At 34.8% G+C, this 19,155-nt stretch overlaps 2 protein-coding genes across 5 annotated transcripts in view; one reads left to right on the top strand and one right to left on the bottom strand.

Moving 5' to 3' along the window:
• Nucleotides 1–8,898, top strand: part of cc2d2a (coiled-coil and C2 domain containing 2A) — a 30,507-nt gene extending 21,609 nt beyond the window's left edge. For 2 of the 4 annotated variants that reach the window (XM_029426274.1, XM_029426271.1), the window contains 16 exons: nucleotides 2,254–2,421; nucleotides 2,509–2,566; nucleotides 2,641–2,750; nucleotides 3,074–3,170; nucleotides 4,392–4,490; nucleotides 4,610–4,786; nucleotides 4,939–4,974; nucleotides 5,085–5,099; nucleotides 5,187–5,390; nucleotides 5,716–5,805; nucleotides 5,887–6,000; nucleotides 6,194–6,328; nucleotides 6,577–6,699; nucleotides 7,109–7,167; nucleotides 7,247–7,424; nucleotides 7,984–8,898. In XM_029426274.1, coding sequence (XP_029282134.1) covers nucleotides 2,254–2,421; nucleotides 2,509–2,566; nucleotides 2,641–2,750; nucleotides 3,074–3,170; nucleotides 4,392–4,490; nucleotides 4,610–4,786; nucleotides 4,939–4,974; nucleotides 5,085–5,099; nucleotides 5,187–5,390; nucleotides 5,716–5,805; nucleotides 5,887–6,000; nucleotides 6,194–6,328; nucleotides 6,577–6,699; nucleotides 7,109–7,167; nucleotides 7,247–7,424; nucleotides 7,984–8,172 — 1,852 coding nt within the window. In that variant the 3' untranslated portion in view covers nucleotides 8,173–8,898. The remainder of the gene's footprint in view (nucleotides 1–2,253; nucleotides 2,422–2,508; nucleotides 2,567–2,640; nucleotides 2,751–3,073; nucleotides 3,171–4,391; nucleotides 4,491–4,609; nucleotides 4,787–4,938; nucleotides 4,975–5,084; nucleotides 5,100–5,186; nucleotides 5,391–5,715; nucleotides 5,806–5,886; nucleotides 6,001–6,193; nucleotides 6,329–6,576; nucleotides 6,700–7,108; nucleotides 7,168–7,246; nucleotides 7,425–7,983) is intronic. The other 2 variants (XM_029426272.1, XM_029426273.1) reach the window with 2 other exon arrangements.
• Nucleotides 8,899–10,177: 1,279 nt separating this feature from the next.
• LOC115004596 (F-box/LRR-repeat protein 5-like) overlaps nucleotides 10,178–19,155 on the bottom strand; it is a 17,597-nt gene continuing 8,619 nt past the window's right edge. Inside the window, exons 10-11 of the mRNA XM_029426276.1 lie at nucleotides 18,254–18,402; nucleotides 10,178–11,003 (exon numbers count right to left, since the gene is read on the bottom strand). Of these exons, the coding sequence (XP_029282136.1) occupies nucleotides 10,927–11,003; nucleotides 18,254–18,402 (226 nt within the window). The 3' untranslated portion in view covers nucleotides 10,178–10,926. The remainder of the gene's footprint in view (nucleotides 11,004–18,253; nucleotides 18,403–19,155) is intronic.

Here is a 19,155-nt window from a genome sequence, read left to right as displayed (position 1 = left end):
GAGCAAAGTGAAGCACGGAGTTCCTTCTTTGAGCTTTTACATTTGTGAATTTAATCTTAATTCTTCTTAATTTAACACTTTAATCTCAAATATTTCTCCCTACTTGTATGATTTGTTTTGTTTGACCTACAATGGCTCTAACACGCCGTCGTGCAGAATAAGCATGTCTGCATGTCATTTATCATCTCTGTATATTCTACGCTTTTCAAAGTGCCTGAACTTCTGCTCCAGTTGTAAACATAAGTTCAGACGACTTGATGATGAGTTAGCGGCTCACACGGCGACGGGAGCGATGCTAACATGTGATGGATCAACACGACTGAGAGACAGGCAGGTCACTGAGAGACAGACAGGTGACTGAGAGACAGACAGGTGACTGAGACACAGACAGGTGACTGAGACACAGACAGGTGACTGAGAGACAGACAGGTGACTGAGACACAGACAGGTGACCGAGACACAGACAGGTGACCGAGACACAGACAGGTGACCGAGAGACAGACAGGTGACCGAGAGACAGACAGGTGACCGAGACACAGACAGGTGACCGAGAGACAGACAGATGACCGAGAGACAGACAGGTGACCGAGAGACAGACAGGTGACTGAGAGACAGACAGGTGACTGAGACACAGACAGGTGACTGAGAGACAGACAGATGACTGAGAGACAGACAGATGACTGATAGACAGACAGGTGACTGAGACACAGACAGGTGACTGAGAGACAGACAGGTGACTGAGACACAGACAGGTGACTGAGACACAGACAGGTGACTGAGAGACAGACAGGTGACTGAGACACAGACAGGTGACTGAGAGACAGACAGGTGACTGAGACACAGACAGGTGACTGAGAGACAGACAGGTGACTGAGACACAGACAGGTGACTGAGAGACAGACAGGTGACTGAGAGACAGACAGGTGACTGAGACACAGACAGGTGACTGAGAGACAGACAGATGACTGATAGACAGACAGGTGACTGAGACACAGACAGGTGACTGAGAGACAGACAGGTGACTGAGACACAGACAGGTGACTGAGAGACAGACAGGTGACTGAGACACAGACAGGTGACTGAGAGACAGACAGGTGACTGAGACACAGACAGGTGACTGAGAGACAGACAGGTGACTGAGACACAGACAGGTGACTGAGAGACAGACAGGTGACTGAGAGACAGACAGGTGACTGAGACACAGACAGGTGACTGAGACACAGACAGGTGACTGAGACACAGACAGGTGACTGAGACACAGACAGGTGACTGAGACACAGACAGGTGACTGAGACACAGACAGGTGACTGAGACACAGACAGGTGACTGAGAGACAGACAGATGACTGATAGACAGACAGGTGACTGAGACACAGACAGGTGACTGAGAGACAGACAGGTGACTGAGACACAGACAGGTGACTGAGAGACAGACAGGTGACTGAGACACAGACAGGTGACTGAGAGACAGACAGGTGACTGAGACACAGACAGGTGACTGAGACACAGACAGGTGACTGAGACACAGACAGGTGACTGAGAGACAGACAGATGACTGATAGACACAGACAGGTGACTGAGACACAGACAGGTGACTGAGACACAGACAGGTGACTGAGACACAGACAGGTGACTGAGACACAGACAGGTGACTGAGACACAGACAGGTGACTGAGACACAGACAGGACGATTGTCACTGACTTTGCACAGCTGTGTTGAAAGTGAATAATCTCTTGTGTTGTTTTCCTGCCGTGCGTTGTTAACAGTGGTGCCGGTCCAGGGTAGGAGTCTCTTTCTTCTCCTCCCGCCCTGAGTTCAGTTCAGTAGTGACCTTAGACCGGCTGTCGGGTTCAGTCCTTTCACGATTCTGCTTATTTCAGCAAAACACTTTGAAATTAACATTCATTCAAGTTTTTAGTTTTTGTTTATTTTCCTCTTATCACAGATTTAAAAAACATTAAAAAAGAACCGTAGAAACTTTATTTCTAAGTTTCCTTTTTTAAGAAAGATTTTCATAAACAAGACGTTTGTCAGACTGATGCAGATGCATAATAAATACAAACACTTCTCAACAGCTCTCGTTCACATGAACAGCCACAGAAACTGTAATTTGGTATTGAGATGATGACGTCTCCTGGAGGGACTGAGTGCTGTCAATCCTCCCTCACATTATGATATCTGTATTATGAGTAGTTTGCCGTCCCTTGTTGGCTGTCGACTAAAGAATAAACAGCTGTTTGCTTCGACGCTCAGGATTCTGGGAATGAACCTTTTCAAGCTGGCTGAACCCAAGCGGCCGCTGAAACCTCAGAGGAAGGAGAGGAAGAAGGTGACGGCTCAGAATCTGTCTGACGGAGACATTAAACTTCTGGTCAACATCATCCGCGCCTACGACGTCCCCGTCCGCAGGCCCCAGAGCAGGTGAGCTCACGTGGAGTCAAATCCTCTCACAGATAACAACCAATCTTTTTATACACGTGACGGAACGATGAACCTTTTTTATTTCAGTAAACCTGGACAGTCGTCTCAGGCAGCCATCCAGGGCAGCGATTGGCTCCTCAGCCAGGTACTAAACACTGCCCAGCTGATTGGCTGCCAGATGTTTCTCTGCAGGTGATCTTAACGATGTGTCTGCTGCAGGTACAGGTGAGGCCCTTTGTGGAGGTTTCCTTCCAGCGCACGGTTCTTCAAACAACCACAGCTGACGGACCGAACCCCTGCTGGAACGAAGAGCTGCAGCTGCCGTTCAGGTGACGACTGTGAACTCTTCTGATCAATGTTTACGTCTGCTTTATGGCAGCTGGGTGCTGCTTCCAAATCAGCTTCATCCACTTTTATTACCTTCAAAACACACGACTCTTTCCAGAGACTGTAGCTCAGGGCATGGACGGATTACTGACGGAGAGACGCAGAGTGACCGGAACAAGACTCCAAAGAGACACGAAAACAACATAAAGAGGCTAAACATGTCCAGCGTCTGCGTGTTGCTCCTCTGCAGAGAGCGGTCCAGCCTCTGAGCTCCAACAGGTTCTCTGAAATGTAAAACTCTTTTTCTTCTTCTGCTTTTCTCCAGCGCCCCAAATGGCGACTACAGCGCTGCTGTGTTGCAGTCCGTGAAAGACGAAGTGTTCATCAACATGTTCGATGAGGTGGTTTATGAGACTGGAGTGGTGAGTGACACATGAGCAGTAACTGTATCACTCTTAATATCTGCAGGAATCTACGTTTCAAGCTTCTGTTGAGGTTTTAAATGTCTTATAAAAACAATCTTTCAACAAAACCCTCAATTTAAATAGAGATTAATCAGATTAAACAAGTTTGCTTTTTTATTAAATTGTTGTTTTTCCATCGAGGATCTTTTTTAGAAATAAGTGTTTTAAGTGTTAATCTTTTGAGTTGTCTTTCTTTTTGATTAATAAAACGCGTCAGTGCAGGAGAGAAAACTGATTTTGAGGTTAAACTCCAACAGAAGTAAAATATCTGTGCAGATGTGTTGGGATTTCTTGTTTCACTAAATGACGACGTCTGGACTTTAAACTCTGCAGTTATTGGAAATGTTTGTATCACAGAGTCTGAAACTGGAGTCTGACTCTACTGATATAATAATAATAATATAATAATAATAATAATAATAATAATAATAATAATATAATAATAATATTATAATAATATTATATTATTATTATAATAATAATATATAATAATAATATTATTATTATAATAATATTATTATACTATAATATTATTACTATTATAATAATATAATAATATATTATAATCTATTATTATATTATAATAATAATATATCATATTATTATAATAATAATATATATATATTATTATAATAATATTATATTATTATTATAATAATAATTATATTATTATTATTATTATAATATATTATTATATTATAATACTAATCATCATCTATTATAATAATATTATTCTAATAATATTATTATATATACTACTTCTTTCTTATTCTTATTTATTATATCTTACTCTTTCGTATCCCTAATTTACCTATCTCATCTTCTCTATTACTCCTATTCTTCTACTCTCACCTCATATAATATTATTTACTATTATAATCATACTTAGTTATACTATAATCTTATTACTATTCTAATACTATAATAATAATATAACTAATATAACTAATATAATAATAATAGTATTATAATAATAATAATATTATAATAATAATAATAATAATAATAATAATATTAGTGCAGCCTCATGTGTATCTGCAGCTGTGCACAGACACTTTAAACATCAGTACAGATGCAAAGTTGCAGTAAATGTTCATTCAGAGTTCTGAGTCAACGTTATGAATGAACTCTACGTATTATTTGTTCTTCGCTTCATAATTAACCCTCTTCGCTCCTCAGAACGACAAAGACAGAGGGAAGTCGATTCACAGCCGCGTGGAGAAGCACTGGCTCGGCTCCGTCAAGATTCCCTTCAGCACCATTTATTCTCAGTGCCGGGTGAGAGCTGTGAGCATCAGAGGCCGCGCAGCCGTCCTGCCTCCGTCCTGCCTCCGTCCTGCCTCCGTCCTGCCTCCGTCCTGCCTCCGTCCTGACCGACTCGTTGTTCCCTCCCACAGATTGACGGGACCTTCAAGGTGAACACGCCGGCTGTGCTGCTGGGCTACAGTAAAGAGCGCAGCCACGGCCCTAACGGGGGGTACGACACTTTGCAAAGCCTGAGCGAGGGAGCCTTCATCACCCTCTTCATCACCATCGAGCCTCAGCTGGTGCCCGGAGAGCCCGTGAGGGAGAAGGTAGGTCCTCGTGTTTTTAGTACCCAGCATGCATCACTGTGTGTGTTTACATCCAGTTAATTTCTCTTGAGTTCCTGTTTCTTGTTATTGTTTATTCATGATGTTGAGGTGCCTTTTATTCTTTATATTGTAATTAATGTGTCTTTGAATAGATATCTACCTTTGCACACGGGAACAGAGCGGTGAAGGTACAGAACATGTGCTTCATCAGAAATGTTCACATCAACGTTTTCATCTGTTTTGTGTTTGTCGTCCTTTTGTGCCACGTTTTTGCTTTTGCTCTGCGACATAACGCTAGATTAAGGAAGGAAAGGTAAACGTCCATCCATGATCGCACATGAAGTCATGTCCCCAGTGCTGAGCTGCGTCCTCTGCTGTAACCTTTGACCTTTGTGTGCAGTTTGACAGCCAAGAGGACGAGCGCTTAATGCAGGCGGCAGAGAGGTTTGAGAGGGACGCAGCACAAAGCTACCCAGACCGGCCCTGTGTCACCTCCATCATAGACCTCAATGGGAAGACGGTCTTCATCACTCGCTACATCCGACCACTCAACCCCCCCCAGGAGTTACTGGACGCTTTCCCCAATAACCCCCAGGAGGCCACGGTCAGTCGCATGATGTACAAAAGGAGTCATAGGACTGCCATGACACAAGAAAGTCTGTTTAAAAAGCAATAATGTGGAAATATAAAGTGACATAAAGAGTCCTGTGTGCAGGCACAAAGGCCCGCCCACAGCCAGTTGATTGACAGCTCGGCCCTTAAAATAGTAAAAGAAATATGAAAAAAAAAAATACACATAAGTTATTTATATGCAATAAATAAATATTTTTAAATATATAAATATACATGTATTAATATTTGTATTTATTCCTCTTTTATATTTTATATTTAAATTGACTGTGCAGTGACGCTCACTTATCCTCACGCAGGCGCTGGTGGCCCGGTTCGTGTCGCTCATCCCTTCTCTGCCGGACAGAGTGTCGTTCTCTGGCGCCTGCGACTTGTGGAGCACTTGTGATGTGAGTGAATCCGCTCGGACGTTTTGTGACTAGAGAAGGAGATTCTCATCTCGCACTAACTTCTCGTCTTCTTGTTTTCAGCAATTCCTCACGCTGCTCGCAGGAGACGAAGAAGAACATGCTGTACTGTTGTGCAACTACTTCCTGTCTATGGGCAAGAAAGCCTGGCTTATAATTGGCACGGCTATACCTGAGGTGAGAAGCTTTGTCCCACATCAGGTCGTTGTTATTAGTCAATAACAAATAATGACTTCTGAGTCTTTCTGCAGCTGCACGAACATTTTATTTATTTTGTGCAGTCATGTCTCCAGCAGAACGTCCTTAACGTTCCTCCTCTGTGTTCTCGTGACTCGTGACTCAGCACTAATGTCTCTGATTAATCTCTCAGGGACCGTCAGCGTATGTGTTGACCTTCGAGCAGAGCCGCTACCTGATCTGGAATCCCAGCAGCGGTCAGTTCTACGGACAGTACGACACTTTCTGCCCGCTGCAGACGGTGGGCTGCATGGTCAACGCTGACAACGTGAGAGCGGGGAGACACGGGGGGGGGGGGGGGGGACAGTCGGTGCAGTATTGAGAGAGAGAGCGCTGCAGTGTGTAACTCTGAGTGTACTGCAGCTGCAGAGCGGGTCAGGTGACCGCTGCTCTCAGGATGTCGTCACACTGACAACAACAGGAACTCTGATGACGGATCGCTCTGCAGCGCTCTCACACTCGTCACTTCCTGTCGATCACAGCAGCATCTTTCCCCTTCTGTGACTTTGTGTTCAGGTGTGGTTAAACATTCAGGAATATACGTCACCCATGACGATGAGCTTTGACACGACTAAAGCCAAACTGTGGAAGCCGTTCTTCTCCAGATCCTTCTCTCACCCGGGGCTGTCGAGCGTGCAGGTGAGGCCCGCTGTCTTCATCTCTGTATTATTATTAATATAGAGATATATATATGTAATATACACGTATACAAGTAGTTATTCCTGTTTGTGAAATGATAATCTGCCCGACAACATCGTCTCCTTTAAAGCGTTTCTTTCTTTATGTCTATTTGTCTTTAAACGTCTCAGTTGTTTGGTAAGTTAACGTAAACTTGTGTTTATGAATAAACTTACTGTAGCATTTATTAATAATCAAATATTAAAATACTAATAATTATGAATAAATTGATATAAAGTGGAAAATGTAATAAAGAAAATGACGAATACTTAGAAATAAATAAAGAAATACATTTGAAAAGTAAAAGGGGGATTAGTCAGGTGGTAAAGTTTGTTAAAGTAAATGTTATAAAATGAAACCCTTCCTTCAGCCAGAGGAGCTGGTGTATCGGCGCACGGACAGAGCGGCGGCCGCGGAGCTTCAGGACCGGTGAGTTGCCTCTGCGGTGTCATGTCTGAACACGTGCGGCTACGATTACGCACAAGTAACATTCACCGTGTCTCCGTAGAATCGAGAAGATCCTGAAGGAGAAGATGACGGAGTGGCGCCCGCGTCACCCGACCCGCTGGAACCGCTTCTGCACCACCACGCTGAAGCAGTTCCTGCCCAAACTGGAGCTGAGCGGCGGGCGGGACGTGGCGGAGGGTCACCGCCACGAGCTGCAAAGCCTGCTGGGAGACAACAGGGTGAGTCTGACCTGCAAACACAGGATGTCATTTAGTTTCCATGAGGAAATAACTTTGACTCATAAATCACTGACGGGCGTTTTAGTTTCAGCTCGAGGTCTTTTATTGGTTTTTAAAGTCATATCAAATAAATCAATCAAACACTGCTGTTGAATAGACACAATATTAATAATAACATATAGAAACAATAAACCATAAAAATAAGTAATAATAATCACTAGAATGATAATAATGAATGAGAAGTTAGAAATCAAATGTTGTCTATAGGATGCATTTAGGATCTATAAGTCTGTTAAATACATATTAGCTATAAATATTCATACATATGCAGCTTCTGCAAATACTGCAGAAAGTCTTAAATATTTATTTCCAGAAGCTGATGTCTCCACAGATGTGATGTAACTTCCTCAGAGATAGTGTTTTGTGTTGAGCATGTTCTCCTGTGACCTCCACTGGATGTGACATGAAGGTTTCCCACCTGCTGCTGAACATCTGCTCACAGCAGTAAACGTTTGACATGTGATGGACAGCTGGTGTAGAAGCTCCTGTTTCTCTGCAGATCTCAGGGTTCCCTCTGCACCTGCCCTTCTCAGAGGTCCGGCCCATCGTGGAGGCCGTGTTCAGCACCGGAGTCCACAACGTTCAGGCTTCTAACGTGGAGTTCGCCCTGGCCGTGTACGTGCACCCGTACCCCAACAACGTGCTGTCTGTGTGGGTGTACCTGGCCTCGCTCGTACGTACCCGATAACTTTATGAAATGACTCAGTTTGCACTTTATTGTATATCTAATGTATATTTCAGGGATTTATCAGGTAAATATAAGATCCATCAGTTTCCAACCTGAGGGTCCCGACCCGCACCAGGGGTCGCCAAAGCTTTTTTAAACAACTTTATATTTTTAAATAGTCGACTGAATTATTTCATTTATGTGAAGAAAACTAAATGAAATGTTTTATTTTTAGATTTTGGATGATTGTGTTACAATCATTGTAAATATTATCCGGTTGTATTTTACTCTTTACTTTATAAACACAACAAAACTAATGGTTATAAAAGTTATAAAACTTGTTACATGCGCTGTTCACTAAACTACCCAGAATGCTTCATGTCTGCCGGCCACGCTATTAAAAACCAACCAAATAAATCTCGTTTCATGTTTCTGTTACCTGTAATGTTGTTATGAATGTTTAACAAGTTAGTCACGAGGTTAAACATTAGATCACAGCCTCGTCCAGAAGAGAAGCTTATTAAATATCAATGATTAAAACATAAGATTTGTTTTACAAGTTCCTAAAAGTAAAACTGATCTGATGCAACAATCTGCTCGAAACACAAAGATCCCTCGTTTCAAACTTCCTGTGTCGCTTCACTTTATTGATATTAAAATGTCGCTTCACTTTATTGATATTAAAATGTGTCGCTTCACTTTATTGATATTAAAATGTCGCTTCACTTTATCGATATTAAAATGTGTCGCTTCACTTTATTGATATTAAAATGTGTCGCTTCACTTTATTGATATTAAAATGTGTCGCTTCACTTTATTGATATTAAAATGTCGCTTCACTTTATTGATATTAAAATGTGTCGCTTCACTTTATTGATATTAAAATGTCGCTTCACTTTATCGATATTAAAATGTGTCGCTTCACTTTATTGATATTAAAATGTGTCGCTTCACTTTATTGATATTAAAATGTGTCGCTTCACTTTATTGATATTAAAATGTGTCGCTTCACTTTATTGATATTAAAATGTGTCGCTTCACTTTATTGATATTAAAATGTGTCGCTTCACTTTATTGATATTAAAATGTGTCGCTTCACTTTATCGATATTAAAATGTCGCTTCACTTTATCGATATTAAAATGTCGCTTCACTTTATCGATATTAAAAGGTCGCTTCACTTTATCGATATTAAAATGTCGCTTCACTTTATCGATATTAAAATGTGTCGCTTCACTTTATCGATATTAAAATGTCGCTTCACTTTATCGATATTAAAATGTCGCTTCACTTTATCGATATTAAAATGTCGCTTCACTTTATCGATATTAAAATGTCGCTTCACTTTATTGATATTAAAATGTGTCGCTTCACTTTATTGATATTAAAATGTCGCTTCACTTTATCGATATTAAAATGTCGCTTCACTTTATTGATATTAAAATGTGTCGCTTCACTTTATTGATATTAAAATGTGTCGCTTCACTTTATTGATATTAAAATGTGTCGCTTCACTTTATTGATATTAAAATGTGTCGCTTCACTTTGATATTAAAATGTGTCGCTTCACTTTATTGATATTAAAATGTCGCTTCACTTTATTGATATTAAAATGTCGCTTCACTTTATTGATATTAAAATGTCGCTTCACTTTATCGATATTAAAATGTCGCTTCACTTTATTGATATTAAAATGTCGCTTCACTTTATTGATATTAAAATGTCGCTTCACTTTATCGATATTAAAATGTCGCTTCACTTTCGGACAGAAACCTGATTAAACTGTTGACATGTGAGAGCAGAACAGTGAAGTTCCAACAGGATCTTTATTCACATATTTAATAATAATATCATCACAGGGTTGTGTTGCATTCAAATGTAACCGATATCTCAGGAAACTGCAGCTGCAACGATTAGTCAACAAATCTTCTCTCGTTTTAAATCAACTGAAAGTGACAAAACTTTTCACAGTTTTCTGAAATCTTCGTACTTTTAAAATGTTGTAAGATTCAAAACACCAACAGACATTTTTACCCCAAGATACTTTTATTTTTCTGTTTATGAACATTTCCAATAGAACGTCTTCCTCCTCATGCAAGACTTAAACAAACATCCTGCTGCAGATCATAGGTGAAGAACAAATGTAAAGTCATCACTCTTCATCAGCCCTCATCATCATGAAGCACTTCCTGTGTGTCATGTGACGCAGCATCATCATGAAGCACTTCCTGTGTGTCATGTGACGCAGCATCATCATGAAGCACTTCCTGTGACGCAGTAAACTGGGCTGCAACCAACGATTATTTTGCTCATCACTTAATCTGCAGATTGTCCTCTAGATCTCGATCTACCGTCTATAAAACGTCTTGTTCTGTCACTAATATGGTATAAAACAGAGAGAAGCAGCAAATCTCCAGATTTGTGCAGGAAAGACTCAGACACTTATTAATAGATTATTTATCTGTCTGATCATTGCAGGCCTGGTCATGAACAGCAGGAACAAGACGTTTAATATTCCGTATAGTTTTAGTGACAAACAGGTTTATCTAACTAACTTCTTGGTGTTTATGATTCTAGCTTGTTTATTTTCCAAACCAACAAAAGGAACCAGAATGTAAATGTTCCGACACTTCAAATCCGTTATAGATTATTTCCATTTAATATAGAAGGAAGTGGAAATAACAGGAGCAAGATTACAGTCTCATCCAGAAACATCTTTGAAGTGACGACTGAGTAATCCCAGAATAAAGTGCAATAAAAAGCAGACGTTCAGGATTCACTCTCCTGAGCGGCAGCAGGCTCTGAAGCCACACTGCAGGTTCTGGCAGCCGCTGGCCGTGTCTGCGTGAGGACCTGCAGAGAAACGTGCACAGAGGTCAGCGAGGAACGGCACGCGGTAGGACTAATGCTTATATAATGTATATACGCTGACATACTGAATATACACCAATACTTAAGGCACTGCTCAGTTTTGAGGTTCTTGTGTGAGACGAGAGGAAACATCAGAGATCATGTTTGTAACTGTGTAGATTTAAACTAACAGTTACATTACATAATGCCTCATGTACACATGTTTCATGCTGTACGAGTTGCATGTTTGACTCTTTCACCCTGATAATCATCCTCATGTTTAGTAACTGCTGGCGGCAGCATGTGAGGCCGACTCACCTGGCAGCTCAGCAGCACCTGTTACACACGGGCTCACATGCTGTGGGGTTAATGTTGGTTAAAGTCTCCACGCAAAACATTTCACGTTCACATCTACTTTAACTCTTGTGCCTCACAAAGTGACAATACAAATATTTATTAATATTTACTTTCAGTTAAATCTTTTAACCCGTCAGTCCAGATTAAAACTACAATTATTAACGTTCACCCTTCAAATGTTTGTTTACACGTTAATACTTTCTGTAAACTAAACATGAAGGAGATTATTTAGAATATATAGTTCCAGTCTGGGATACTTCAATGACGAGCAACAACATTGATTTTGATGAATATCTTATTGTTTTAATCTTAAAAAATAAAAAATGTATTTTCCTAAAATTGCTATAAAATTATTAAATATTAAAATTATTTTCCACTTTTACTGAGTAAATCTTTTTTACCAAATATTCATTTATTGTCAGTTAAATGTTTGTTTAGAGAATATTATTTAATTATTGTCCGTATAATAAATGCTGTATTTATATTACACTTTATTATAACTTAAAGGTTCTGACTGTACTTATATTACACTTTATTATTAACTTAAAGGATCTGACTGTACTTATATTACACTTTATTATAACTTAAAGGTTCTGACTGTATTTATATTACACTTTATTATTAACTTAAAGGATCTGACTGTACTTATATTACACTTTATTATTAACTTAAAGGATCTGACTGTATTTATATTACACTTTATTATAACTTAAAGGATCTGACTGTACTTATATTACACTTTATTATTAACTTAAAGGATCTGACTGTATTTATATTACACTTTATTATAACTTAAAGGATCTGACTGTATTTATATTACACTTTATTATAACTTAAAGGATCTGATTGTATTTATATTACACTTTATTATAACTTAAAGGTTCTGACTGTACTTATATTACACTTTATTATAACTTAAAGGTTCTGACTGTACTTATATTACACTTTATTATAACTTAAAGGTTCTGACTGTACTTATATTACACTTTATTATAACTTAAAGGATCTGACTGTACTTATATTACACTTTATTATAACTTAAAGGATCTGACTGTATTTATATTACACTTTATTATAACTTAAAGGATCTGACTGTATTTATATTACACTTTATTATAACTTAAAGGTTCTGACTGTATTTATATTACACTTTATTATAACTTAAAGGTTCTTACTGTACTTATATTACACTTTATTATAACTTAAAGGTTCTGACTGTATTTATATTACACTTTATTATAACTTAAAGGTTCTGACTGTATTTATATTACACTTTATTATAACTTAAAGGATCTGACTGTACTTATATTACACTTTATTATAACTTAAAGGATCTGACTGTACTTATATTACACTTCATTATAACTTAAAGGATCTGACTGTACTTATATTACACTTTATTATAACTTAAAGGTTCTGACTGTACTTATATTACACTTTATTATAACTTAAAGGTTCTGACTGTACTTATATTACACTTTATTATAACTTAAAGGTTCTGACTGTACTTATATTACACTTTATTATAACTTAAAGGTTCTGACTGTATTTATATTACACTTTATTATAACTTAAAGGATCTGACTGTACTTATATTACACTTTATTATAACTTAAAGGATCTGACTGTACTTATATTACACTTTATTATAACTTAAAGGATCTGACTGTACTTATATTACACTTTATTATAACTTAAAGGTTCTGACTGTACTTATATTACACTTTATTATAACTTAAAGGTTCTGACTGTACTTATATTACACTTTATTATAACTTAAAGGTTCTGACTGTACTTATATTACACTTTATTATAACTTAAAGGTTCTGACTGTATTTATATTACACTTTATTATAACTTAAGGGTTCTGACTGTATTTATATTACACTTTATTATAACTTAAAGGTTCTGACTGTATTTATATTACACTTTATTATAACTTAAAGGATCTGACTGTACTTATATTACACTTTATTATAACTTAAAGGATCTGACTGTATTTATATTACACTTTATTATTAACTTAAAGGATCTGACTGTACTTATATTACACTTTATTATAACTTAAAGGATCTGACTGTATTTATATTACACTTTATTATAACTTAAAGGATCTGACTGTACTTATATTACACTTTATTATAACTTAAAGGATCTGACTGTATTTATATTACACTTTATTATTAACTTAAAGGATCTGACTGTATTTATATTACACTTTATTATAACTTAAAGGTTCTGACTGTATTTATATTACACTTTATTATAACTTAAAGGTTCTGACTGTATTTATATTACACTTTATTATAACTTAAAGGATCTGACTGTATTTATATTACACTTTATTATAACTTAAAGGTTCTGACTGTACTTATATTACACTTTATTATAACTTAAAGGTTCTGACTGTACTTATATTACACTTTATTATAACTTAAAGGTTCTGACTGTACTTATATTACACTTTATTATAACTTAAAGGTTCTGACTGTACTTATATTACACTTTATTATAACTTAAAGGTTCTGACTGTACTTATATTACACTTTATTATAACTTAAAGGATCTGACTGTATTTATATTACACTTTATTATAACTTAAAGGATCTGACTGTATTTATATTACACTTTATTATAACTTAAAGGTTCTGACTGTACTTATATTACACTTTATTATTAACTTAAAGGATCTGACTGTATTTATATTACACTTTATTATAACTTAAAGGATCTGACTGTACTTATATTACACTTTATTATAACTTAAAGGATCTGACTGTACTTATATTACACTTTATTATAACTTAAAGGATCTGACTGTACTTATATTACACTTTATTATAACTTAAAGGTTCTGACTGTACTTATATTACACTTTATTATAACTTAAAGGTTCTGACTGTACTTATATTACACTTTATTATAACTTAAAGGTTCTGACTGTACTTATATTACACTTTATTATAACTTAAAGGTTCTGACTGTACTTATATTACACTTTATTATAACTTAAAGGTTCTGACTGTACTTATATTACACTTTATTATAACTTAAAGGATCTGACTGTATTTATATTACACTTTATTATAACTTAAAGGATCTGACTGTATTTATATTACACTTTATTATAACTTAAAGGTTCTGACTGTACTTATATTACACTTTATTATTAACTTAAAGGATCTGACTGTATTTATATTACACTTTATTATAACTTAAAGGATCTGACTGTACTTATATTACACTTTATTATAACTTAAAGGATCTGACTGTACTTATATTACACTTTATTATAACTTAAAGGATCTGACTGTACTTATATTACACTTTATTATAACTTAAAGGTTCTGACTGTACTTATATTACACTTTATTATAACTTAAAGGTTCTGACTGTACTTATATTACACTTTATTATAACTTAAAGGTTCTGACTGTACTTATATTACACTTTATTATAACTTAAAGGTTCTGACTGTACTTATATTACACTTTATTATAACTTAAAGGTTCTGACTGTACTTATATTACACTTTATTATAACTTAAAGGATCTGACTGTACTTACATTACACTTTATTATAACTTAAAGGATCTGACTGTACTTATATTACACTTTATTATAACTTAAAGGATCTGACTGTACTTATATTACACTTTATTATAACTTAAAGGTTCTGACTGTACTTATATTACACTTTATTATAACTTAAAGGTTCTGACTGTATTTATATTACACTTTATTATAACTTAAGGGTTCTGACTGTACTTATATTACACTTTATTATAACTTAAAGGTTCTGACTGTACTTATATTACACTTTATTATAACTTAAAGGTTCTGACTGTACTTATATTACACTTTATTATAACTTAAAGGTTCTGACTGTACTTATATTACACTTTATTATAACTTAAGGGTTCTGACTGTACTTATATTACACTTTATTATAACTTAAAGGTTCTGACTGTATTTATATTACACTTTATTATAACTTAAGGGTTCTGACTGTACTTATATTACACTTTATTATAACTTAAAGGTTCTGACTGTACTTATATTACACTTTATTATAACTTAAAGGTTCTGACTGTATTTATATTACACTTTATTATAACTTAAGGGTTCTGACTGTACTTATATTACACTTTATTATAACTTAAAGGTTCTGACTGTATTTATATTACACTTTAGTATAACTTAAAGGTTCTGACTGTATTTATATTACACTTTAGTATAACTTAAAGGTTCTGACTGTATTTATATTACACTTTAGTATAACTTAAAGGTTCTGACTGTATTTATATTACACTTTATTATAACTTAAAGGTTCTGACTGTATTTATATTACACTTTATTATAACTTAAAGGATCTGACTGTACTTATATTACACTTTATTATAACTTAAAGGATCTGACTGTATTTATATTACACTTTATTATTAACTTAAAGGATCTGACTGTATTTATATTACACTTTATTATAACTTAAAGGTTCTGACTGTATTTATATTACACTTTATTATAACTTAAAGGTTCTGACTGTATTTATATTACACTTTATTATAACTTAAAGGATCTGACTGTATTTATATTACACTTTATTATAACTTAAAGGTTCTGACTGTACTTATATTACACTTTATTATAACTTAAAGGTTCTGACTGTACTTATATTACACTTTATTATAACTTAAAGGTTCTGACTGTACTTATATTACACTTTATTATAACTTAAAGGTTCTGACTGTACTTATATTACACTTTATTATAACTTAAAGGATCTGACTGTACTTATATTACACTTTATTATAACTTAAAGGATCTGACTGTACTTATATTACACTTTCTTATACTTAAAGGTTCTGACTGTATTTATATACACTTTATTATAACTTAAAGGATCTGACTGTATTTATATTACACTTTATTATAACTTAAAGGTTCTGACTGTACTTATATTACCACTTATTATACTTAAAGGATCTGCATGTACACTGTAATTAAAGTTGATTTTAACCTTAAAGATCTGACTGTATTTATATTACACTTTATTATAACTAAAGGTTCTGACTTTACTTATATTACACTTTATTATAACTTAAAGGTTCTGACTGTACTTATATTACACTTTATTATAACTTAAAGGTTCTGACTGTACTTATATTACATTTATTATAACTAAAGGTTCTGACTGTACTTTATATTACACTTTATTAAACTTAAAGGTTCTGACTGTATTTATATTACACTTATTATAACTTAAGGGTTCTGACTGTACTTATATTACACTTATTATAACTTAAAGGTTCTGACTGTACTTATATTACACTTTATTATAACTTAAAGGTTCTGACTGTATTATATTACACTTTATTATAACTTAAGGGTTCTGACTGTATTTATATTACACTTATTATAACTTAAAGGTTCTGACTGTACTTATATTACACTTTATTATAACTTAAGGGTTCTGACTGTATTTATATTACACTTTATTATAACTTAAAGGTTCTGACTGTATTTATATCACACTTTATTATAACTTAAAGGATCTGACTGTACTTATATTACACTTTATTATAACTTAAAGGTTCTGACTGTATTTATATTACACTTTATTATTAACTTAAAGGTTCTGACTGTACTTATATTACACTTTATTATTAACTTAAAGGTTCTGACTGTATTTATATTACACTTTATTATAACTTAAAGGATCTGACTGTACTTATATTACACTTTATTATAACTTAAAGGGTTCTGACTGTATTTATATTACACTTTATTATAACTTAAAGGTTCTGACTGTATTTATATCACACTTATTATAACTTAAAGGATCTGACTGTACTTATATTACACTTTATTATAACTTAAAGGTTCTGACTGTATTATATTACACTTTATTATTAACTTAAAGGTTCTGACTGTACTTATATTACACTTTATTATTAACTTAAAGGTTCTGACTGTATTTATATACACTTTATTATAACTTAAAGGATCTGACTGTACTTATATTACACTTTAGTATTAACTTAAAGGTTCTGACTGTATTATATTACACTTTATTATAACTTAAAGGGATCTGACTGTACTTATATTACACTTTATTATAACTTAAGGTTCGACTGTATTTATATTACACTTTATTATAACTTAAGGGTTCTGACTGTACTTATATTACACTTTATTATAACTTAAGGTTCTGACTGTACTTATATTACACTTTATTATTAACTTAACGGTTCTGACTGTATTTATATTACACTTTATTATAACTTAAAGGTTCTGACTGTATTTATATTACACTTTATTATAACTTAAAGGTTCTGACTGTATTTATATTACACTTTATTATAACTTAAAGGTTCTGACTGTACTTATATTACACTTTATTATAACTTAAAGGTTCTGACTGTATTTATATTACACTTTATTATAACTTAAAGGTTCTGACTGTACTTATATTACACTTTATTATTAACTTAAAGGTTCTGACTGTATTTATATTACACTTTATTATAACTTAAAGGTTCTGACTGTACTTATATTACACTTTATTATAACTTAAAGGATCTGACTGTACTTATATTACACTTTATTATAACTTAAAGGTTCTGACTGTACTTATATTACACTTTATTATAACTTAAAGGTTCTTACTGTACTTATATTACACTTTATTATAACTTAAAGGTTCTTACTGTACTTATATTACACTTTATTATAACTTAAAGGTTCTGATGGTACACTTACTAAATGTTAGTAATATGCATTCACACAGACGAACGTGTCCCCCGTGAGGCACAAGGGTTAATATTCCCGCAGCTTGTTTCCAAAGCACTTCACTAAACGTCTGTTTCAGAGAACAGTTGGACTTGTGAGTGTTACCGTTAATGTTGTCGCAGTAATAGAAATGCTCGTCGTTGAGGGACGGACAGGCGGACACCAGCTCCTGCAGCCCCACCTCGGTGATCAGGAGGCAGCCGGACAGGTTGAGATGCTCCAGAGAGGGAAGACCTCCACGCTGCGACAGAGCCCTGAGACAGAGCAGCAGGGAGGCGTCAACATGAGCGTACAGCTATTTAGTTTAATAAATAAGAAATATAAAGAGAAATAAATGTGAAAATATAAGACAAATACCAAAAAGAAAATAATAAGCATTTTAATGTAATTGCTCATATATTTAAATAAATCTGTTTTTTAAGTATTTGAAGTATTCTTTTTTCTGTTTTTATCACTTTATTTTTGCTATTTTTGCTTTTCCTTAGATATGATATGGAAAAGTAAAAACAGGGAACAGATTATTATAAGGAATATTCTGTAATATTTTGTTAAATGTCTTTATATTTTCACATTTATTTATTTCCACATTTTTTTAAATGAACTATTTTATTTAATCCTTTTCATAATTATTTTACAGATACATTTTTTATGGCACTAACCTATTAAAAGGTAATACAGCCGACTAGATATATCTACATATCGATAGACTATAGCAAACGTAACATAAATATATTATATAACAATGGAAATATAACTTGATTAGTTGTCACGTTATTTAGCACCAAACCTGCAGATACGAGTCACACGAGTTCTTACATCGTCTGTTATCTACACTGATAATAACTACACGTGCTGCGTCACACTAAATGTTGTTTTGAAACGAAACGTTGGGTATTTATCAGCTGATGAAAGATGACATCATTCTGTCTGAAGACACTAACCTCTCGTACACATGTAACCCAGGTTTGTATGTTAAGGCACAACGAGGAGGAGAACAACATGTCGGC

The sequence above is a fragment of the Cottoperca gobio genome, unplaced genomic scaffold, assembly GCF_900634415.1.
Source record: "Cottoperca gobio unplaced genomic scaffold, fCotGob3.1 fCotGob3_149arrow_ctg1, whole genome shotgun sequence".
Lineage (NCBI taxonomy): Eukaryota > Metazoa > Chordata > Actinopteri > Perciformes > Bovichtidae > Cottoperca > Cottoperca gobio.
The sequence above is the reverse complement of the archived record's forward strand: the minus strand, read 5'-3'. Positions and strand labels throughout refer to the sequence as shown.